This window comes from Capsicum annuum, chromosome 11 (assembly GCF_002878395.1).
Source record: "Capsicum annuum cultivar UCD-10X-F1 chromosome 11, UCD10Xv1.1, whole genome shotgun sequence".
NCBI lineage: Eukaryota > Viridiplantae > Streptophyta > Magnoliopsida > Solanales > Solanaceae > Capsicum > Capsicum annuum.
This window is the reverse complement of record NC_061121.1, coordinates 219,288,961-219,309,168: the sequence shown is the minus strand read 5'-3', so window position 1 is coordinate 219,309,168 and position 20,208 is coordinate 219,288,961. Positions and strand designations below refer to the sequence as shown.

The 20,208-nt window shown below is 35.0% G+C and overlaps 1 protein-coding gene across 1 annotated transcript; it reads right to left on the bottom strand.

Annotated features, from left to right (window-relative positions):
* Positions 1-69: 69 nt before the first annotated feature.
* Positions 70-13,138, bottom strand: LOC107848347 (bifunctional aspartokinase/homoserine dehydrogenase). The gene is made up of 12 exons (XM_016693098.2): positions 12,759-13,138; positions 11,772-11,922; positions 10,892-10,966; positions 10,166-10,281; positions 9,208-9,261; positions 8,002-8,089; positions 7,582-7,674; positions 5,243-5,283; positions 3,925-3,978; positions 3,657-3,820; positions 1,017-1,086; positions 70-478 (listed from the first exon to the last, which is right to left on the bottom strand). The coding sequence occupies exons 1-12, from the start codon at positions 12,852-12,854 to the stop codon at positions 353-355; spliced, it is 1,128 nt and encodes a 375-aa protein (XP_016548584.2). The 5' UTR covers positions 12,855-13,138; the 3' UTR covers positions 70-352.
* Between the last annotated feature and the right edge of the window lie 7,070 nt (positions 13,139-20,208).

The following is a 20,208-nucleotide window of genomic DNA, read 5'->3' as shown; positions in this document are numbered from 1 at the left end:
GTCCCCCGGAAGGAATATGTGCATCTAAAAGATATCATGAAAGTCATCTTTCATGTATTTGGTTGGTGAGATAAATATTTTCTAAAAGTATATATCTGGAAAATGGAGATTATGAGCATGATCATAAAACATTTCATACATCAAAAGTTCAGGTACCAAAATGGTCTAGCACTGAGGCAAATATATGGCTCAATTTACACTTTCCATTCCAGTCGTTATGCAGCAATTTACTGTAAACTGGCAACTCCCGCGTATAGAGAAATTTTTCAAAATTCCATGTGCTAGCCGATGGACAAAACTTCTTTCGTCCTTTGAGTATTGGATGTTTGAATCGCAGTGTATAACACTTGGTTTATGGGAATAAATCTTGAATGTCAAGGATATCAGCTAGGACACCAGCTGCAGTGGTATCATTTCCTGCTCCAGCACCTTGGATAACCAAAGGTCGTTTCTCGTAACAACGGGTGTATATCTCCACCTGTAGACAAACGAAGACAGACACAGAGTCACCATTGCCCTTCTTCGACAAATGCAGTCATTAATCTTACTGTTTGAATAACTTCCTACGTTCAAGGGGTACATTTTAGGATTAAGGTAGAATCGAAGACCTTAGCTGCACAGTTTTGCAAGGCAACACCAGATGATGCATAGTGTAAGACAAAGCAAGGCGTTCGCCTAGGCATGGGTAAGGATGTAGAAAAGACATATTCATATTCTTTAGAATCACAGCATGATGGTATAGTGCACTTGCTACAATTGGGAGATCGATTGAACGCACAACAGTATTAAAAGAAAAAAAAAAATATCAGCAGCATGATGTTATACATGACTACACTGACATCACAAAAGGGGTTTGGACAATTAAAAATGTTTTACCTTGATAATCTAATAACGATGCATACTATGTAGTTAAACATCCATAGCAATTGAGAGTAAATTCCCAACGGAAAAAAGGTAACGGAATAAGGATGGACCAAGAAACAGCAAAATGGGAGTTGAAAGTGCACAATTCATACCACGTTATCACTTCCGCGTAATCTTCCCAATGCAGAATCTTTTGGAACTTCTTGGATGCCAACTTCACACCTGAAATGAGAGATATTAGTGTTATGTAGACAGAAAGTGCTTCCAATAATCACTTTTGCAGAAGCAGAAGGCGCTGTCTTCTATGCTATTTATTTTAGGGGAGCTGTTTGTAGCAGTTGATTTTGCAAGAACAAATCATAATAGTTCTAAAGTAAACACTTATCAAGAAGATAGAAACATACAACAACAACAACAACAAACCCAGCATATTCCCACATAGTGGGGTCTGAGGAGGGTACAATGTACGCAGTCCATACCACTACCTCCGAAGAAGTAGAGAGGCTGTTTCCGATAGATCCCCGACTCAGGACACAATGACAGTAAACAAAATCGTCATAGAACAAGAAACAAGATATAGTAACAGAGATACAACACCCACAAGGAAATACCATATGCTAACAAACCAAAGACACACACCTCCCCCCAACCCACCTAACTAGACGCTCCAACCTATGTACAAAGCCCTATGACTACTAGCCAAGCTACCCCAAAGCACTCCTAACTACTGACTACGACTCATCCACACACAATAGCCCTCTATCTTAATATGCGTTCTCCATACCTTCCTATCTAGGGTCATGTCGTCAGTAAGCTTTAACTGCTCCAAGTCACGTCTAACCATCTCTCTCCAGTATTTCTTTGGCCTACCCCTACCCTGCCTAAAACCATCCAAGGCCTTACGGACAGCAACTCTATAGAATTCACCTTTTAGCTTGGGAGGCACCCTTTTGTCACACAAAACCCCCGAGGCGAGTCTCCATTTCATCCATCCTGCCCCAATACGATGAGAGACATCCTCATCAATCTCTCTATTCCCTTGAATCATGGCTCTAAGATACTTAAAACTATCCCTTTTACAAACCACCTGAGAATCCAACTTCACTACCCCTCGTCCTCCTGCCTCAAGTCATTAAACTTGCATTCTAAGTACTCCGTTTTGGTCCTACTCAACCTGAACTCTTTAGACTCCAGGGTTTGTCTCCAAGCTTCCAATTTATCATTAACACCTCCCTGCATCTCATCAATTAAAACTACATCATCCTAAAAAAGCATACATCAAGGCACCTCTCCTTGAATATGTTGCATCAACACATCCATCACCAAGGAGAATAAAAACGGGCTAAAGAGTTGATCCCTGATGCAACCCTATCAAAACAGGGAACTACTCTGAATCTCCCCCCACTGTCCTCACCCGAGTTTTTGTCCTATCATACATGTCCTTAATCGATCTGATATACGCCACTGCCTCCCAGCATCTCCACAGAACCTCTCTAGGAACTTTGTCGTACACCTTTTCTAGGTCAATGAACACCATGTGCAAGTCTTTCTTCCTCTCCCTATACTGCTCTACTAGTCTCCGCAACAGGTGAATTGCCTATGTCATCGAGCGACCAAGCATAAAACCAAATTGGTTCTCAGAAATAGACACGATCCTCCTCAAGCTCAACCACCCTCTCCCAAATCTTTATCGTGTGACTCAACAACTTAATACTCCGGTAGTCGTTGCAACTCTGAGTGTCACCCTTGTTCTTATAAAAAGAAATCATTGTACTCCATCTCCATGCCTCGGGCATCTTTGCCGTCTTGAAAATCCCGTTAAACAATAAGAAGATAGAAACTTCACAACCAATAAATAGAAATATAAATATTATTTCCTTTGACAAGTTAATAGATACTCCTTCTTATAGGCTTGTTCAAGACAACACAAGAAATGAAACCTCAAATGTTACAAGGTAGAGGACCAAACCCTTCCAGGAGCAGACGAGGAACTGAAAGTTGTATCTGCATGCTTATAATATAGAAAGAAAACCGAACATATATTCTAATATCATGGGAAAAAATCAGCCACTTTGCGTTTGCGTCCAAATGAAGTCATTATCTATATTTTTGTCAATTAAGCCACATGAAAAAGTTAGTGAATTATATCCAAAAGCAAATCCAGACAAAGGCCCAATGGCAGAATGAGCCAAATAATTTTTGCTTCCAAAATTTAAATTTCTGTTATACTGAATACGAGAGCTTATAACAGTTCTCTCAACACAAGTCTCGAGAAAAATATGATAATTCTGCCCAGCTATCTTCCCCACCCCAAATACATGAAAAAACAGTTAATTAATGAAAATATTTGGAACTATCATTAAAATATATGCTATTACAAACATGTACTAATTACTGTTTCTTTAATTGGCTGCAGATGGGAGACTGAACAGTCAACCAGATGACAAGTACATAGTAAAATTATTAGTCGGTGGGCCACTAATATTAAAAGAGATTAACTAATACAACTGGTTTGGAGATAATTTCTCAAAGTTATATGTCAAAGTAGGTGCATGTTGTCTTTAGCTTTCTAAAGCATTTGTTAGAGGAATAGAGATATCTTCTAACATAAACCTATGTGTAACAATAATCTTCATTGCTCATCCGTACCTTAACTTGCCATAACACTCCCATCTATGAGCAAACTTTGCTTTAAGATATTAGAGGTGAGGTGACTAGTAGAATGTGATTAGGATGATAGATCAAGTTGCCATTATCTATTAAGCAAACTAGCAATGAAATGAAAAAATTACCTCACATCATCAATCAAGCAAACATAACGCAGAACATTCCCATTTGCAGAAGCTTGTTTAATCCTATCTTCAATTTTCTTATCAAGTAAGGGAAGGCCATTCACTAGAAAGTCTTCCAGTGGCATCACATCAGGCCCCATTTCTTCAGGATACAAGCTTTCAATCTGAAAAGGGACTTACAAATGTATCAAAAATTGCTGAAGTTAATTGGTTGTGAAGGCATCACATCAGATTTACAAATGCATCAAATGTTTACACGTATTCTAACCTTCATATCATCTAGGTTTAAACGTCGTCCAAGGAGGCGAGCAAGAATTAGAGCCTGTTATGAAGACATGAAAAAATTTTGTTATGGAGAATGTTGAGCTTCTCAAATTTCTAGAACCAAGTAGAACTATGAATGTTTCATGAAAGGTACCTAGAAACCAAGTATTAAATATATCAAGTTGGACAAGATATGCTTCCCACCACAATTTGCGGAATTTTTCTAAGTCACTGTTTTTCTGCTCCCCAAGGACACCATCATCCAAGTACCAAATACGGAAAGATTATAACAAAGTACGTGATTAAGTATAAAACATAGATACTCCTACACTCTCATGCACAAATTACTATTGTAAAAGCACCATTTTTCATGATACAAGAGGGAAAAGCAGAGTCACAGATAGAACTCAGGTTCAACCATTGAGCTTGAATTTTATATCCAGATGGGCACTGGCTTGGATATTTTCGTTACAAGATTATACTAAAAGAAACCGTGATAAGGGGAAAAACAGGATAAAGCAAATGAAAGTACCGATTTCTCTCCTAGCTTTTCATTCTTTTCAAAAATCTATGCATTTATTACATTCTTTTAGATGGCTAATTCAATGGGTCACACTCATTGCAATTGACATTCCAAAAACGGAATTATCGTATCATATTGTTTATGTTGGCTTATAAACAAAGAATTGAGTGGTCTTAGACTATTGCATATTTGATTCGTAGACATTTCCAGTTGAGTTATATAGTTGTTCCATATGCGTTGAATAAAGGCTTTCAACCGGGTCAATAAAGGTTTTGGGTTCTCCAGTTTTGGAAGCTCAGATTTTTCACATAATATCATAGCCAACCTTTGATAAGCTTATTCTCACACTCATAAGTCCGTGTGAACCACAAAATCTGGTTACACATGCGAGAGACATTGAGTTTTGCAGTTCTAGTTTTCCAAAGGGGTATATACAAGTTTGAGGGTATTTCACTCATATGGTCAGAAATTAATCCACATTTCCTTTTCAATGATCAGACTTTAAGTGATAGTGCAAGATACATAATCTATGCATATTACCATGGGTCCATTCTGCTAAAATTCCTACTCTCATAAATGGAAGAATATCACAGAAGAAAGATACTTCCTAAAACCACTTTCCACGGTGAGCATATACCAGATGAGGCATTATGTCTTAACTATGCAGACTATTAAGACTGCAGGTAAGTTCAGATAAACACGAAAGACAATGCTTTAATCAGCATAATAATTTGGCAATATAAATGGATTGAAATCCTCATACACTGTAAGTTAAATCACAAAAGAAATGTTCCCTAACCTTTCTTGCTACATCCATACCGCCTAGATCATCCCGAGGATCTGCAGGTAAGTATAAATACATAAGAATAAATTTATACTTCAACTATCCTAATGAGAATTTAGATGAAGTCTAGTGTCAGCATTTTTTTAAAAATATTCCCTAATGCTATTTGGGATGGATGCATGATTGCTGTTAATTGCTGCTCAAAAGTAGACTGCACCTTGACAATGCATTGAAAACATTCATGTTATTTCTTTGTTAGAAAAGGAACCAGAATTTTCTTAGAAGTTTTGGATTTATGTACTTTTTTCTTAATAAGGTAAATAATTTTATTAACATTCTTTTCTTTCGGGGGAGGCGGGAGGGAGGGGGTGGGGGGTGGAGAACCGTGTACACGTATTTATATACTTAAATCTTGCAGGAAACAGAACTAAATTCTTCACAACGGATTAGACCATTGACGCTTCTTAGATAAAGTGTTGAATCTCCTTAAAGTTGTTTACTGGCCACAAACATTACATCTTATGAACTTACATCCTATCTGTTTCCATCAGATGGTGTAACTTATTTCCAGAATTTGAAAGTAAATCATTCATTCATTATAGATGAGATGGACTCAAATAAAAAGAAAAAGGATTTCAAATTGATAAAGGAATGTCAAAAAGCAAAAGACGCAAAAGAACATTAAAGCCTAGTTATGGCTTAAAACACAAAGGGCACTCATAGTGTGGGCTTTAGGAGGAGCATGATATGAATACAAGTGTACAACAAAGAAACTAAGCCCCAGTCCCAATCAAGTTGGGTTGCCTAAATGAATCCTCACAAAATTATATTTCTCAATTTATGCTCAACCCATGTCATCATTTAAAAAAATAAAAGCACAATGTGAATAAAAAAATTAACGTGTGTGTGTTAGAGAGCATAATAGCATAAAAGTAGTAGATATATTTACTTATGAGTTGAAGCTGAAGCTATCAATCTATTCCTTCTTTTTGGTATGGATCCATTGCAAGAATTGTCTGAATGTTAGTAATTTTGCGTACAGATAAAACTATGTGAAGAAACCATGAAATAAAAATCTATCACTAGGAGATGCTAAATTCTCAAACATGCTCCAATTACGCCCACACCCAATAAAACTAGATATTAAACTAAATTCTAAAGGTTGAATTTCCATATAAATTTCCCCCCAGACTCCAAAAACATTGTTCCATATAGTGAATTTACTAAAGATTTCATTACAGTTCTTTGTCTGACCATCCATCTATTACAATGGAAGATCCATATTTCACAAATTCTTCCCCATTGTTTACATTTTCATTAGCCAATTCTACCTCATTTCTAAGTAGGTGGTTTCGAGGTTAACTTTGGGTCATACCTTCCTATAGCGACTAATATTAAATGGGATCCAACATTGTAAAATAGCAAGCAATTTTTTGAATAGTCATTGCTCTTGCTTCTTTTCACACTATGTTGATATTTATCTACGTCTATGTCCTTTGCTTTGTAGAAACACATCCATAGGATAGGGACCTACAAATGTGTTCTACAAAAGCAAATAACGTAAGCACATAAATACCAAAGATTTGTGTGATAAAGAAGCAAGAGCGATGGCTACTCAAAAAATTGATTTCTTTTTTTAACAATGTTGGGATCCAATTCAACGTTGCTGCTTAAAAAGTTCTGAGGGAGTAGTTGAGGCTATGGGAAGTATGGCCTAAACTTGAAGTTTTCAAGCTATCACGAACTGAGTACTTTAATACTTAGAAGGAGATACAGTTACACTAATGAAATTGTAAACAAGCATAGGGAGGAATATGTGAAATATGGGTGTTCCCTTATGGCAGATGGGTGGTCCGGCAGAAAACAACCCTAATAAACTTTTTACTGAATTCTTCATATGGACAGAGTTTTTGGATCAAATGGTGGAACTTAAATGGAATTCAATACCCTATCTCCAAAAATTAGCCACTACACTTTCAGATTCATTCTTTTCTAAGTTGAGAAATCCCCTGAGAGATAAGTGTGACATAGAAGAAGAATTCACATGTAAGACATTTGTCTCACACATTCTCTTAATCTCTTATCATGTTTCTCTGATTTCTCACATTCGAATTAGTGCTAGGCAAACTTCCTAAGCAGAATTATTGTGCCAGAGGAGCTCTTGCCCTACAGGAACACAAGTAGAATAACTAATAAAAAGAGAAACATAAACAAAAAAGTAAGACCCCACACTTACTTATAAATGGATAATATCATATTTTCAGCAACCACTTTTCTGTTTTTTGTTAGTCATATCTTTCAATACTCGTACACAGTGATTTTACAACATTAATAGGATGGTTGCAACTTATCACCTGGTTCAGTGTAGCCAAGGCTTTTGGCAGCAGTAACGACTTGGCTGAATGGCTTTCCATCCTCAACCTCGCTCATTACATACCCCAGGGTACCTGTTAGATACCAAGATATATGGCATCTTAACATCAAATGCTCCTGATGTTTATAACGAGCAAGATAACCACGAAGGACAATTAATTGCATATATAGCCTAAATGGTAAAAGGGAAGCCGAGTGCACTAAAGCTCCCACTGTGCGAGGGGTCCGGGGAAGGGCTGGACCACAAGGGTCTATTGTACGCAGCCTTACCTTGCATTTCTGCCAGAGGCTGTTTCCACGACTTGAACCCATGACCTCTTGGTCACATGGCAACAACTTCAACAGTTACTCAAAGGCTCCCCTTCATATAGCCTAAATGGTAAATGGTCATAAAATATTACCACTCAAACTCCCAATAATACGGTAGATGGGATCTCCTGATGAAATTATGCGATTTAAGGATGCTATGACAGGAAGACCAGCACCAACCTACCACACATATAGCAATTTCAGACACCTTTGATTGGCCAAGTATAAACTGAACTAGAACAATACTGTCCTTCGGATGCCGCATAAGCTAAATTGGATTAACACAATACGCTAGAAATCCCATATCATTGTTCGGGAAATCAAACAAGAAACTCAAAGCAATTTCAACATGTTAAAGCTTTTAAAGAAGAAGATAAAAGTTCAAAGTGTATAAGACATTTAAGAATCTCAAATACATGTGAAGCTGTTTTTCACTTAATTAGTAATATAGATATCAGATAAATCAACGAACATCCATCAGCATCCATATGATCAGCTATTCTTTTTATCTTTCAACTGTATATCTACAGCTACATGCCCAATTACATCCTTCTTTCAGTGAATGGTGGGGGGAAATCTGAGGCAGGAAATTGGAACTTTCGCAGTTGAGAGAGTACGTAATGCTTTCTGATCCGGATGACCCACCCTAGATATGTAACATGACGTCTTTTTCATCATATCCAGTGAAGAACTCACCCAGCTACTCTGTATATTTGGGAAAGGGATCGACAAAAGGGAAAAGTACTTAATTAACTTTATCTCCATAGTTACTTAGCATAGTTTATTCAAGGGATCTGGATATAATTTTTTCCTTTTTTATTTAGCCATCCGGCATCCGAAATCCACTAGTCCAACTAATACCATTCACGCAAAGTTAGGCCCACTGAGGGGATAAAGCATTCCCTATCAAGAGATTCTCCATTCTCAAAGCTGAAACAGAGACCCCTAGAGACCCCTAGTTTAGGATGGAGGGACTCCAACCATCCCATCACACCCCTTGGTGATAAAGGGATCCGATTTACTGGTGTTTAAATTAAATATGACAAGAGACGAATTTACAAAATGGAACTGGTCTCCACAGAAATAAGCTTGGTCTAGAATGTTGATATCAAAAGCACAGAACAACCAAGGTTTCAGCAAGCTTTCTGGTCTTACTTGATCAAAAACAATTGAATATTTTCCGCCAAAATATCCATACACTAGAATAACCTCATAATATGACACACTAAAATCTTCTTCATCTCCAGCTTTCCAGTGCAAAAAAGATTTTTACAAGCAATAGAAAGAAGAGAACATACAGTTGACTCATGTCTAAGGCGACGAGGCTGTGAGACCAACTTATCATAATCCTCCTGCAAATAAGGCAAAAATAATCAATACACAACATAATAGTCGGTATGTCGAGAGGAAACCCTTTTACAGATTAAGAGGATGAAAGGTGACAAGGGTTGAAAGGTGATTGACCAGTAATTCCTAATGTTCCCGAGTTGTGAAGTGTTAGCTATTGCATACCCCCAACCCAACTTTGACACAGCCTTTCAAATCTTAGCGACTGTAACAAACTTAACAAGCAAGCATGTGATGAATCAAAGGAAGCAATAATCAAGTATTCTTTCTTGGGAAGCTAACTTTGACTTCGATTCTATTTAATAGTGTGATTATCTCATCCAAAAAATTAAGTTGGGTGCACCTTTATTTATTTAACTCGCACATGGGACTGATTCTTTTCTAGGGGCCAACTGGACAAGTACGTAGAGCTTTTTTTATTATTCTAATGAAAGGTGATGGTGAACCGGTAAAACCAAACCTCTGTCTGCCCTGCTACCATAAATGATTAGGCATTCAGCTATTCAAAATTTAAAACTATTAGACTAGATCACACTAGTTCGCTTAAATATATCTTCAACGGGCTCTATATTCATGTTATAGCACTTGACTCAGTTTTCGTTCTTTTCTGAATTAGCATTTTTTGTTAGTTTTCAAGATTAAACACAGTTAAATTTACTACATTTCTGCATGTAAGCATGCATATGGTTGCAAGGAATAAGAAAATGATAACCATGGAATTATCTGCTACATTTATCCTTAAACTTCTAGTGGCACATTCAATCGTTGAACCATGTCCAGAGCACTGTTCCGACACCAGAATTAACTATCAAGTTTTATCTCTTCTTACACTACCTCCACAATACAAACACTATTCCAATATTTAAGCTACACACTGAAAGAAATGAACGACAAAGAAGGATCGGTTACCATTGGCACAGTAAGAGGTTTCTTGTTAGCCAGCACCACACAACAACCAAAATTCACAACCTGATTTAGCACTCCAATAGTCTCAGCACTAGCTGAACAATCAACAAAAGCTAAACCTGCCACAGTTTGAATTCAATCAAAAGGAATCTGATTGTGAAAGAACTCCCCAAAAGCTAACATCTTGATAACTGCATTATCTTATGCCTTCACGCACAAAGAGTTCAAGCAAGTGTAAGGAATGTGATAAGAAAGAAGAAGATGTATTTCGAACTCATTTCCTCCCAACAACAACATACCCAGTGTAATCCCACAAGTGGAGACTGGGGAGGGTGGTATGTACACAGACCTTGCCCTTACCTTATGAAGGTAGAGAGGTTTTTCCTGATAGACCCTCGGCTCAAGTAAAGCATTTCAAAGCAATGAGCCAAAAAATTAGTTTCATAGAGCAAAATGGACTAGCAACTCCATCTGACCGCAAAAACCAGTAAATTAGCTCCGTTAAAGCTAATTTGCTCACTGCACTTCATGCATTTGAGCCTAGATTGGACTAAACATTGGAAGTAAATAAGCAAGGTTCAGAATCATGCGGCAGCTGAAGTCAACAACTGTACTATACTCGTCAAAGCATTTAGAAAATAGACGATAATATAAGCAGGTATATCGTTTCCACAACAAGCCTACCAACCCCAACAATCACAAAATAAATGTCTTGGACATGCCACGAACCTGCTGATTTGCCAAGATGTCCAATATCGATGACTTTCTGTGTAACTTCTGGACCGGAAAACACTTGGCATACACCTACATGTTAGAAAAAAAAGAGAATTCACCTTTTTGTCATTCTACAAATAAGCACGCCAAATAACTTAGCAGCTTGTTTGGATGATTGTCACATATGTTTCATAATGTATCATATTGTATTGATGAATCCAATATTTGGATAAATTATTTCGTTTTTTTCATTTCATAATGGCACACACCCCGACAAATGAAGAATAAGCCTACAATTTTACAAAGAAAAAGTAGGGTACAAGGTAGAGTTATTAAAAAAGAAAAGGCAGGGTAACAGGTAAAATATGATTATTAAATAGAAAGTACGGGCAATATGAGAAAAAATAAGGTAACAACCATCGTTAAAAAAATGACACTTTTCATATCTTGATAACAACACATATAGAATATAATAAAATTTACAATAGGCATATTACATAGATAGACACTTTAACTTGGCCTCAATGAACAACTAAACACTCCAACTTTGAGAACGCATATCTAGACACCTCAGCTCGTCTCCATTGTAACAATTGAACACTTCAACTTACAAAATGATCATCTAAACCTCCAAAATTTATGTGTCACGTCAGCCTCGGGTGTCCACTAGATACAATGTACAACGGGGATGAGTTAGAGTTTCTAGATATGTATTCTCAAAGTTGGAGTGCTTACTAGACAGTTGAGGCCAAATTTGAGTGTCTGTTTATGTATTATGCCTTTAGAATATGATAAGATAAAATTTAACTAACAGTCAAATCAAATATTTGCAATACAATAGGTAAGCACACCAAATGACTTACTAAAAAACACAGCAAAAATGACCAAGCGTTACCTAAATCCTTAAGCGTCTGCAAAGAAGAGCCATTGAATTTGACCCGACAAATTTCAAGAAGAAATGAATCATCCAATTCTGCGGTGAGAACATCCGGTGCGACCACCAAAGATTTGCTATCACAAACACCCACAACTCGCAGATGCACCCCCTGTAACAAAAATCCCATAAAAATGGATAGATAACAATGTGGCTTGTTTGGATGGTTGTTACCTATTGTATTGTGTTGTTAGTTTATGCACAATTTTTTGCTTTGATTGTTACTTAAATTTTATTGGATCATATCATTAAATGCATGGTAAAATAATGACAAAAAGCAGGGGACAGAGCTAGCCTTTGGCTAGGGGTTCATGCGAACCCCCTACGATGAAAAAATACACTATTTATACATGATTTAAAATTTTTATGTATATATAGTAGGTATTAAACCCCTTTCGATAGTTTTCCTTCAAATATTGAACCCCTTAATTGAAATCCTAAACTCTGCCTTTGAGTCAAAAAGTCCTATATGTAATAACCAATTTGGTGTGATGGTGTGTTACCTCCTTTTCTTTTCCTCATTTTATCTTTATTTATTAATTAATTTTATTTTATCCTTTACACTACTTTCTAAAGTGGCTTTACCTCATGTCCTACTTTTCTTGTAGAATTATCTTTCAAATAGTTTGACATGACATTATGTAACGACAAAAAATTAATATCACTATCCAAAGTTGTATTCATTAACTTGGATGTGCACAAGTAGGCACATGCATTCCTATGTGGCATTCTACTTGACAATTCGTGTAAGGGCTTACTTGTAGGATGCCATATAGGGGCATAGATGTCAGCTAAGGCCAAGTTAGCACATGTATGTATTATGCCTTAAAATAATAAAATAAGATACAATACAACATATATGCAATAACCATCAAAACCAGTGTGTTAAAATTAATGATTTTCTAAACTTAGTACTTTTTTTATATAAAAAAAAAACACTTTGATTACCTGTTTGGCATGAAGAGATCGACAAGAAACAATCTGTTGGAGAAATTGACGACCAACTCCTCCACAACCCATCAAAAATAAGGCTATATTTTTCATCTTTTTGCTCTTTCTTTCGACTCTCCAACACTCTTCTTCTTGGTTTTTCCTCAACAAAATCTTCAAATGTTTTAATCAGTTGGGTTTTGGGGTTTATGATTAAGGTCTTATGTGTGTACATTTCGGTTCATAAGGCTTCATATTTGACGTATAAGTCCCCATCGTTTTCGGAATTTTTTTTTTAGTTTTCCACGGACAAATGTTGGAGTTCGACTAATTGAAATTTGTCAAGAAATTATGTCTAGTCGCCTCCAAAGTATCTGGTATTGAATTTTGGCCCCCAAATGATGTCAGGTCTTGAATTTTGGTTCCTACTAAATAAGTTTTAAGAACTTGTGATTAATTGAATAAAATATCTACTTTATAGGTAACATATCTATGTTCTAACATTTGTCTGTAAGACAGAACTTCTGCTCAATTGTACAGCCTTATTGGTCAAATTCACCCCTTTATTTTAAGAAATTGGCTAAATATATCATTCGTCATACTTTAGCATCAAATTTATCCTTGATGTCATAATTTGAGGTCAAATTTAACCCGCTACCTTGAAAAATTGGCTACATATGCCATTCGTCATACTTTGCAGTTAAATTTACTCCCGATGTCATACTTTGGCGCCATATTTACCCTTATTATACTTTTCTTTTAACAGAAAAACAAAATCAACATTAAATGACTCATCTTTTTCAAAAAATAAAACACATTCTAATCCAATCTGTTCGTCCCGACTTGATCCACAAAAAAGACACAAATAAATAAACCCCTTCAGTTCTGTTGGTCAAATTTTTCTAACAAGATTAATCCACTGGATGTTTATTAATGCATAGCTCATGAAAAATTGATTTGCATTAGTGAAAACATATAAAAAAAAATACCCCTCTCTTAGTTTATGGATCTGCATCAGTGCAGAGCTCATAAAAAATAACACTTGATGGTTAAATGCAATAGATTAGGCCGACTGAATATTTCTCTAGATGATTGAGTTAAGAGGTCTTCTTATGTGTCAATCATGACATCTCTTTGTTCATATGTCTTTATATGCAATTTAGATCTACACAAATTTTTCATCATGTTATTTGCTCAAAAAAATCATCCACTAATTCTAAAATCAAGATGCACGTAGAATTGCATATCAAAATTTAAAATTTAAACAAAACTAAACATGAGCAGAGTTTGTAATAGAAAATTTTCTCTAGTTTTATACTTCTATGTTATCCTATTCCGTTTTACTTTTTATTCATTTGTAAACAACCTACCAGTGTTGTACGTTGAAAGAGAAATATTTTTGTTTGTTGAAAAAATTCGACAATGAAATTGAGAGAGGGATATATTTATTTGTGTATTTTTTGTCGGTCAAATCAGAAAAATTTGATTAGAGTGTGATTTATTCTTAAAAACAGGGAATTTAATGTTGATTTTGCTTTCTATTAGGGAAGGGTACGTATGAAAAGATTCCTAACAATGAGGGTAAATATGACCTCAAATTATGACACTGAGGGTGAATTTGACACCAAAGTATGACGATTGGTATATTTAATCAATTTTCAAAAGTAGAAGAGTAAATTTGGCCCCAAAGTATGGCAGCAATAAATTTTTCCCTAAAATATGACGAAGGATATGTTTAGTTAATTTTTCAAAGTAGTGGGGTAAATTTAACCCTTGTCCTTACTTTAAGAGCCCGTTTAGATAAGATTAAAATCTGGTTAAACCAACTTTTAATCTCTTTTTTATCTTTTTAAGGTATTTGGTAAAATTAAAAAGTGTTTAAAAAAAGCTAAAAACTGATTAAAAGAATCAAAAAGTGAGAACTTGGGTACCCCCAGTTTTTTGAATTTTAGATTAAAATTCTTTTAGGTTTGACCAAAACATTTACCTTTTTATCCCTTATATTTTTCTCCAATTCCAACAATATCCTAAATTTGTAGCCCTTAAATATATAGTTTTTTTTCTCTTTGCCGCTTCGCTTCATCTCTTCCTCCAATTTTCTCTTCATCCTTGTTCTTTGTTTTCATCGAATTCATCATTACATCGGAGATTTGTTCAGAAATTTTATTTTAGAATTAAAAATTTATAAATAATTCAGCTTATTTATTGTTTTAACAATTTTAAGGACATTTAAGTAATTTTAACAACAAAAAAGTGTTTGACATCACTTGTTTACCAAACACATTAACAACTTTTTTTTCAGTTTCACCACTTACATACAAACAGCTATCTGCTTAATTTGGGCTCTTAGTAGATTACCTTTTAATTAAATTCTCTTCATTTTAAATTAACAATCACTTTAGATCAACAAGTATTCCAAATAACTTGCCATACATAATTAAAGTTTGGAATGCTGTTTATTACAACCTTATAGATCTTTTCAATATTATTCGATTCTCGAAAAGTATATGATAAATAAGATAACTTAATAGATAATATCTTGTATTTATTATTTTTTTTAATAGACATGAAAAGACAAAAGAATAATTAAACAAAAGTAGGATAAGATATTTTTTAAAGAGCGTATAAAAATTAAACATGACAAGTAAATGGACCAAATTAAGTAATTTATTAATGTATTTTAATTATTATGTAATATCCTTATAAATCATTATTAAGTTTATTTATGTAAAGACTCTAAACTAAGGTTATAACTATTAATATAAACTCAAAGTCATTATTTTTTTTTTATTTCAAATGATTCTACAAGATGAAAAAATGTATGTTGCAAAACCTCTTCCATTGAAATTATGAGTGAAATCAAAACTCAATAAATATCAAAGTAAATTTATCTCTAATGTTTAACTGCTTTTTCAAAATAAAGGATTTTATTATTCATCTTCCAAAAAGGCACACATTACAAATGAGTTAAGGGGATGAGCATCGCTAAAACACCCTAATCTACCCTAATAGATAGCCTAAACTATTTATGAACATGAGATAAGGTAAAAGCAGTTTGAAAAACTAACTAACTAAAGCCAAAAGAATTTCAAGGTGACTCAAAAAATATTCTAGATCTATCAAGGTTCACAAGATGATAGGAGGGGAAACCCCATTTATCTATCGTGAAAAGACCTTTTACGTGAGAAGAAAAGATCACTGGAATTCTGATACTCTCCATGTATGTGAAAAGGTTATGACTTAGAGATGCCAATTTGTTAGCTACTTGATTTACTTCTCTATAGCAGTGTTGGAGAGGTATTTGAGTTGACTTAGTTATTTCTCTAATCTTGTCAACTTCTTGATCCATCCTCCAAGATCTTTGATTGAGGCCTTAGTTGGTAGTAAGTTTCAACAATCAAATTTGTATGACCATTGTCTCTACAATAAGTGATTCCATACAACAAGGCAACAACTTCTACCCAATTGCTTGAGCTCGGTCCTTACACCAACGAGCAAGTACAAATGATATTGTCATTCTAAAACAATTAAAATTGATCTTCGGCAATTTTAAAAGTTTGAAAATATTTGAAGATTAAATGTTTAAAATCTAATTAAATTTTATAACAAAAAAATATTTGAAGATAATTTTTTTAGTTCTACTTTCAAAATCTATTGTCAACCACTAACTTAATTTGTTATAATTTTTAATTTGTATTTCCACATATATAGGCCTTAACCCAATAGAAAGAATTGTTTCTATGTTTAAATATATTAACACAGATGTACGATTTAGTGAGAACTTTTTGTACAAATAATTGATGTAGTAAGAATGCGTATAATAGACCTTTGTAACCCAATTCATATTCATGCTCTGTGCATGGCGAAAGCTTTTAGCACACTAGGCTATGTTTTTACAATTGTGATATATATATATATATATATAAACAAGAAAGAATAAAGAAGAAGAGGAGAGAGAAGAGAGAGAGAGTGATTCTTATTTCTTCTCTTGAGGGATGATTTACAATGAAGGAAGCCCTTTTATTTATAGGGAGAATTTGCCCCTAGTTTCACACTAAAAGAAAAAATACATCAAATCCTGATAGATATCAAATAGATCTTGATAGACATTCACTATAATTGATATATATATCATAACACCCCCCCTTGAATGTCTAACAATATGCATATAGACTGCCTCATTAAAAAAAAATCTTACAAGAAAAACCCAGTGGGACTAAACCTCGTAAGGGAAAAAGAGTACAACGCATATTAGCTCCCCTTTAATAAGAACTTCCTTGAATCTTTGCATTCCGATCTTGTGCACCATCTTCTTGAAAGTTGCAGTAGGAAGAGACTTGGTGAATAAGTCAGCCACATTGTCACTTGAACGAATTTGTTGTATGTCAATATCACCATTCTTTTGGAGCTCATGTGTATAGAAGAGCTTTAGTGAAATCTGCTTCGTTCTATCTCCTTTTATGTATTCTCCTTTAAGTTGTGCTATGCATGCTACATTATCTTCATATAAAATCGTGGATACTTTGTCACATTTCAAGCCACATTTTTCTCGAATGAGATTTATTATGGACCTCAACCACACTCTCTCTTGGCTTGCTTCATGAATAGCTATAATCTCAGCGTGATTCTATGAAGTGGCTACAATAGACTGCGTTGTTGATCTCCAAGATATGGCAGTACCCCCAAATATGAATACATAGCCTATTTAAGACCGAGCTTTATGCAGGTCAGAAAAGTACCCAACATCAGCATAACCAACAAGATCAGAACTGCAATCTTTAGAATAAAATAAGCCCATATCGGTAGTCCCCTTTAGATACCGTAATATGTGTTTGATCCCATTTAAATGTCTCCTAGTAGGAACAGAACTATACCTTACTAGCAAATTTACTGAAAAGGCAATATTAAGCCTTATAGTATTTGCAAGATACATTAGTGCACCAATTGCACTAAGATATGGTAGTTCAGGACCAAGAAGTTCCTCATTCTTTTCTTGAGGTCGGAATGGATCCTTACTCACATCAAGCGATCGAACAACCATCGGAGTACTTAATGGATGTGCTCTATCCATATAGAATCGTTTCAATACCTTTTCTGTGTAGGCAGATTGATGGACAAAGATATCGTTTGTCAAATGCTCAATTTGCAAACCAAGGCATAACTTTGTCTTTCTGAGATCTTTCATCTCAAATTCTTTATTTAGGTAATCAATTTCCTTTTGAAGATTTATTGGTGTTCCAATAAGGTTTATGTCATCGACATAGACAGCAAGTATAACAAACTTCGATGTTTTTTTTTTTATGAAAACACATGGGCAGATTTCATCATTCTTATAACCTTCTTTAGATAAATATTCAGTAAGACGGTTATACCACATGCATCTAGATTGCGTACAATGATCTTTGCAATCTAATGGAATACATTTTCTGAGTCTTTAAACTACATTCTTTCGACATTTTAAATTCTTCGAGAATTTTCATGTATATCTCATTATCAAGTGATTCATATAGATAGGTCGTTACTACATCCATCAAATGCATTTTAAGTCTCTCATGGATAGTGAAACTAATAAGATAACGTAATGTTATTGCATCCATAACTGGTGAATATGTCTCATCATAATCGACACCAGGCCGTTGTGAAAATACTTGTGCAACAAGGCATGCTTTATACCTTTGTATTTTATTTTTCTCATTTCTTTTTCGCACAAAGACCCATTTATAGCCAACAGGCTTAACACCATTAGGTGTTTGAGTTATAGGTCCAAAAACTTCAGGTTTGGCAAGTGAATTCAATTCAAATTGAATTACTTCTTGCCATTTTGGCCAGTTATTTCTTTATCAACATTCTGTGATAGATCGAGGTTCAAGATCCTCACTATTTTGCATTATTTTCATTGTAACATTATATGCAAAGACATGATCCACTGCTATTTCAGATCGATTCAAATTAGTTTCAACATCACTTGAATTTATGGATAGTTCCTCATTTTCTTTAGTCTCAGGATCATTGATCCCTTTTGGGATATCAACATTTCTCAAATCTTAAGCTTCCATATGAGGATCTTTCGTAGTATCATCTTGACCATTTGTTTTTCATTTTCTAGGATTTTGATTCTTAGAACCTAATGGTCTGCCACGATTCAAGTGTGCTTTAGATTCATTAGCTATGACACTAGTGGATGGTCCTTTATAGACATCAATTCTAATTAGGATATTCTCTGCAGGAATATGTGATTTGGTGATCCTTTTCAAATCAGTAAATGCGTCCGGCATTTGATTTGCAATTTTCTGCAGATGAATAATCTTTTGTACTTCTTGCTCACAAATAGAAGCACATAGATAAAGATGAGATAGTGATGGATTTTTCCACAAAATTTCTCTTTTGATGTCACTATCTTCTCCTCCTAATTTTGGGAAAACTATCCCATCAAATCAACAATCTGCAAATCGAGCAGTGAACATATCTCTCGTTAATAGTTCAAGATAGCGAATAATGGAGGGTGATCCAAACCCAACATAAATTCCTAACCTTCTTTGGAGGCCCATCTTGGTGCGGTTTGGTGGTGCTATAGGTACATAAACACCACACCCAAAAATTCTCAAATGAGATATATTAGGCTCTTGACCCAAAATCAATTACAATGGAGAAAATTTATGATAATTTGTCGGTGTAAGACAAACAAGTGTTGCATCATGCAAAATTGCATGACCCCAAACAGAAGTGGGTAACTTAGTTCTCATAAGTAATGGTCTTCTTATCAACTGCAGACGTTTAACTAATAACTCAGCAAGGCTATTTTGAGTGTGAACATGGGGTACAAGATGTTCCACTTTTATCCCAATCGATAAGAAATAGTCATTAAATACTTGGGATGAAAATTTTACAGAATTATCAAGGCGAATAGACTTAATTTAATTATTAGGAAATTATGCCAGTAATTGTATTATTCGTGCCAATAATTTTGCAAATACCAAGTTGCGAGATGACAAAAGGAACACATGAGACCATCTAGATGAAGCATCTATTAGGACCATAAAGTATCTAAATGACCCACTAGGTGGGTGAATGGGTCCACAAATATCCCCATGTATGCATTTCAAGAACGCGGGGGACTCAATCCCAACTTTTGTTAGCGATGGCCTCACAATCAGCTTGCCTTGATAACAAGCATTGCATGAAAATTCACCATTCAAAAGAACCTTCAAGTTCTTTAATGGATGCCCATTTGAATTTTCTATAATTCGTCTCTTCATAATTGATCCTGGATGTCCCAGACGATCATGCCAAAGTAAGAAAGTATTGGAATCAGTAAACTTTTGGTTTACTATAGAATGTGCCTCAATTGCACAAATCTTTGTCCAATACAGGCCCGAAGATAAAGCAGGAAACTTTTCAATAACACATGTCTATCTAGAGACATTCTTGGTGATACCAAGATATTCAAAATTTATCTTATCAATTGTCT